At 44.1% G+C, this 4,333-nt stretch overlaps 1 protein-coding gene across 4 annotated transcripts in view; it reads right to left on the bottom strand.

Moving 5' to 3' along the window:
• SSR1 (signal sequence receptor subunit 1) overlaps positions 1-4,068 on the bottom strand; it is a 48,818-nt gene extending 44,750 nt beyond the window's left edge. For all 4 annotated transcript variants that reach the window (XM_017526752.2, XM_017526753.2, XM_037737866.1 and 1 more), the window contains exons 1-2: positions 3,788-4,068; positions 596-708 (exon numbers count right to left, since the gene is read on the bottom strand). In XM_017526752.2, the coding sequence (XP_017382241.1) occupies positions 596-708; positions 3,788-3,866 (192 nt within the window). In that variant the 5' untranslated portion in view covers positions 3,867-4,068. The remainder of the gene's footprint in view (positions 1-595; positions 709-3,787) is intronic.
• Positions 4,069-4,333: the final 265 nt, after the last annotated feature.

Genomic DNA, 4,333 nt, shown 5'->3' with positions numbered 1-4,333 from the left:
AAAAAAAATTAGCTAGGCTTGTTGGGGCGTGACTGTAGTCCTAGCTACTAGGAGGTTGAGACAGGAGGATCACTTGAGCCCAGGGGTTCAAGGCTGTACTGAGCTATGCTCATACCACTGAACTCCAGCCTGGGCAAAAGAGCACATCTCTGTCTCTAAAAATAAATAAATAAATAAGGATAAATTCTAGATGTACTATTGACAGGGTTTCGCTGTGTGCCCAGCCAAATCTCATCTTATAGTTCTCATGATCCCCACATTGTGGGAGGAACCTGGTGGGAAGTAAATGAATCATGGGGATGATTACCTCCATACTGTTCTCATGATAGTGAGTTCTCACAAGACCTGATGGGTTTCCCCGCCCTTTGCTCTGCCCTTCTCCTTTTGTTGCCATGTGAAGAAGAACGTGCTTGCTTCCCCTTCTGCCATGATGGTAAGTTTCCTGAGGCCTCCCCAGTCATGCTGAACTGCGAATCAATTAAACCTCTTTCCTTTATATATTACCCAGTCTTGGGTATGTCGTTATTAGCAGCATGAGAACAGATTAATATAATTACAAACATTTTACACATATTAAACAGTATATAACACTAACCAAATCTGTGGGTTCATCTTCTTCCACCTCAGCTTCATCATCTTCATCCTCAATTATGGAATCTTCCACTGTTTCTTCATCCTCTGTAAGATCTTGTGCCACTGCTAATGAACCTAACGATAAAATACAGAACAAGCAGTTAACCTTTATTCTGGAATACTCGTTTTTTTTTTTTTTTTTTACTATGAGGTATAGGCAAAAAATAAATAAAAAGAAAAATCTTCCCTTGGACTAAGAAAAGCTCCCAGTTCACCTGAATGATGCCAATTACAATGCATCTAAGAATATTTATAATATTTTATTTTACCAGTAGTCTTAACAACTACATGTCAATTTCTTTTTAAGACAGGGTCTTGCTCTGATGCCTAGATGGGAGTAGTTGTGCGGTCATAGCTTGCTGCAGCTTCAAACTACTGGGCTCGAGTGATCCTTCCACCTCAGCTTCCTGGGTAGCTAGAACTATAGGCATGAACCACTGCTCTCTGCCTGCATGTTATTTTTAAGGGAAAATGTGGTTTGATTTCAAAAAGTATCCAACAGACGGAAAAATGAACTGCACAAACTAAAGATGCCTTGAAGCATAAAGAACTTCAAGCCATTTTGTTAAGCAAACCAAGGAAAATAAATTTTTTCCAAAGTTAAGAAACTTCTCAATGTAATCCCTGTCATTAACAATATAAAGCAAACTAAACAACCTCCATGTTTAAAAGAAAATAGCATTCTTGGCCAGAGGTGGCTCACGCCTGTAATTTCACCACCTTGGGAGGTCCAGGTGGGCAGATCATGAGATCAGGAGTTTGAGAACAGCCTGGACAACACAGTGAAATCCTGTCTTTACTAAAAATACAAAAAAAATTAGCCAGGCATGGTGGTGCGCACCTGTAGTCCCAGCTACTCAGGAGGCTGAGGCAGGAGAATCGCTTGAATGAGGCAGGAGAATCTGGACCGCAGAGGTTGCAGTGAACTGAGATCATGCCACTGCATTTCAGCTTAGATGACAGAGCAAGACTTTGTCTCTAAAAAAAGCATCCTTAAGTTCTATGCAGGAAACAGTTACCAGAGGTGACTACAGCTAAACTCTCAGAACTTAATAGTCTGTAAGTCCAAGGAACAAATATCTGTATCATATCCATGGTAAAAACTAGCTTGTACGAAGAACATTGTTTAGTAAAAACCGTATTGGCAGCTTCAGGGTTGAGAGCAAAGAAAGAATCCAATTATTTTTGCAGGTGGCTTCAAACATGTTTTAAGATACTTTATATCTCTCACACTTAATGTAACAAAAAAAAAATATAAAAAAAAAAAAAAAAAAAAAAAAAAAAAAAAAAAAACAAACCATGGTTTTACAGGCAATAGTACTCTAAATAAATCACATTAAATCTATTTCAGGCCAGACTCTAAAAAGAATTTCCAAGTTCTAGTGTCTTCCAACATCTCTCAGAAAAAATGATGATATGGCAATTCTGTGGAGAAAAACCATGCAAAGGAAAGCACGTTTTTTACTCAGGAGAAACACTATGCATTAAGGGCCATATTTTCTGTCTTTTCCATGTCTTTGAGTTTTCACTGGCTAAGATTACTGAAAAATATTAAAGAACATTGAACCATGCATTATGAACTGAAAAATAGATTTCACTGCCTGCTGAACGAAGACTAAAACAGTGCATTCACAACTTACAAGTCCTTTTCAAAAACCAGTGAAAAAAAAAAAATCCATTGACATAGTAATTTAAAGTTGTTATTAAATTTGAGCACTTTGGAATATAAAGGCCTTTCACCGTACATTTTATGGATATTAAACAATTTTATTATTTTAATGTTAACCAATAACAATTTTGTCCCTATGAAGTCTAACAATCTTCATTCAACTGGAAAAACTGAAGACATCTGCTTAAAAGTGAAACCATTGCTCACCAAAAACATTTTCATGATATCAATTCCGTTTAGATAATGAATTGATGCTCCTTAAAAGTTTTTACAACTTGAAAATAGTTCTACATAGTTCTAAAACTAAATCTAGATTTGTCAAGTTTTCTTTTAAAAAGCTTAAAGAGAACCAGCAAACGACGCCTAAAGTAAAAGAATCTCATTGAACCTACAGGTGAACTCATTAATAATCTGTTTAATTCTCCCACCTCCTGGTTTTCTAGCCATTAAACACAAGCCATTAAACACTTCACTTTTCATTGCAAAACAACTGGATACCTGTCACTACCGTTAAGACACACGGCTTGCTTAAACTTACGGAATGAAAGGGAATGCTAGCGATTATTTAATGACTAATTATTTCACTTTACAAATTAGAAAGTCGAAGTTCACGACAAAGCCCGGGCAGGAAGTTGCCACTTTTTTACGTTCTGCTAAGTTATTTTCACACTGGGTTAACTGTTGGAAAGTGTAAATCTAGTTACTAAAAAAACTCGAAGTAGACTACATTTTTTTCAGCACAATACGATAATTCCACAAACAAAAAATGGTTCCATGAAAATAAAAAGAGAGAGAAAGAAGGCAGAAGTAAGGGAGACATCCGCAGGGAACCTTCAGTCCGCTTGGCGGCAGGGGCAGATAACGGCGGTGACCATGGGGGAGTTTTTCTGAAATCAAGCCTCCTAGTAACACATACGGGTCAAGGAGGGGTTGAAAGAGGCAGATGATCATTGAAAAAGACACTCTGATGGCTTAGATGTGTAGAAAACAAGGGTTTTAGTAAATGAATGAAGGCAAACTCCCGCCGTGGAAGCGAAAGACACGTCAGCCCTGAGCGCGAGGGGCTGGGGGTGGAGCAGAGCCAGAGGCGGCCAAAAGAAACAGCCCGGCTGCCGCGCGCTCGGAGCGCAGCGGTGTCCAGCGCCCCCTCCCCTCCTCCCGCAGCCGAGGACCCTCCAGCTCTGGCCGCTCCTGCAGGCGTGGGTCCAGGGCCAGAGGAGCAAGCCCAGCCCTTGGCCGGCCACGAAGCAAGGTCGCCCGGGCATGGCCCCGCGCTCCATTTGCAAGGGGCAGGCCGCAGCAGGGTCTCCAGCGCGCGGGGCGGCCCCTGCTGCTACGAGCCTAGGCGTGGGGAGGAGACGAAGAGAGACCTGCGCGGTGGACGCGGACCCCAGGACCCGAGCGGCCACCGCCTCCAACTTCAAACTTGCCGTCGCTGGCATCTCGTTCCTGGCCCTCCCCTTCCGCACACTCCCCTAGCCTCACCTCTGGAGCCGCCTCGGAGCAAGACAGTGGCTGGGAACACGAGCAAGAGAAGCAGCAGCAAGCGGGGGAGGAGTCTCATGGTGCTGCCGGTCCAGTATCCAGTCTCCGTCCGCGAGGGCTCTCGGCGGCTCCGGCGGTAATGGCGTTACTCTTCATCCGGGCTCCAGGCGGCGAGGGGCGGGACACGTACCGCGCACGGGCCGTCGCCACGCCTCTCCCCTGCCTGAGGGGGGAACGCCGCCGACGTGGCCGCTCAGCGCCGAGAGGTGGGGAGAGCCGGCCGCCCGGAAGTCACGTGGCCGGTTGCAGGCGCCTCCTGGGCTCCCGCGAGAGTCCGCCTCCGGCTGCAGCAGGAAGTTGGCTGTCAGTGGTTTGCGGTTCGCTCCGCCCAGTCCTTTACTCCCAGTTAGTTAGCGTCGTCGGTGGTTACTTTATTTGAATGACGATCCACTTCATAACGGCGATATAAGGAACATAAGCGGGCTTTATGTGGCATTTAAAAGCAAAAATGTTTTTTTGGTGGAGAGGACATTGTTCAAAGGAAAA

Source organism: Cebus imitator, unplaced genomic scaffold, assembly GCF_001604975.1.
Source record: "Cebus imitator isolate Cc_AM_T3 unplaced genomic scaffold, Cebus_imitator-1.0 Scaffold43, whole genome shotgun sequence".
NCBI lineage: Eukaryota > Metazoa > Chordata > Mammalia > Primates > Cebidae > Cebus > Cebus imitator.
This window is presented reverse-complemented; position numbering and strand designations above follow the sequence as displayed.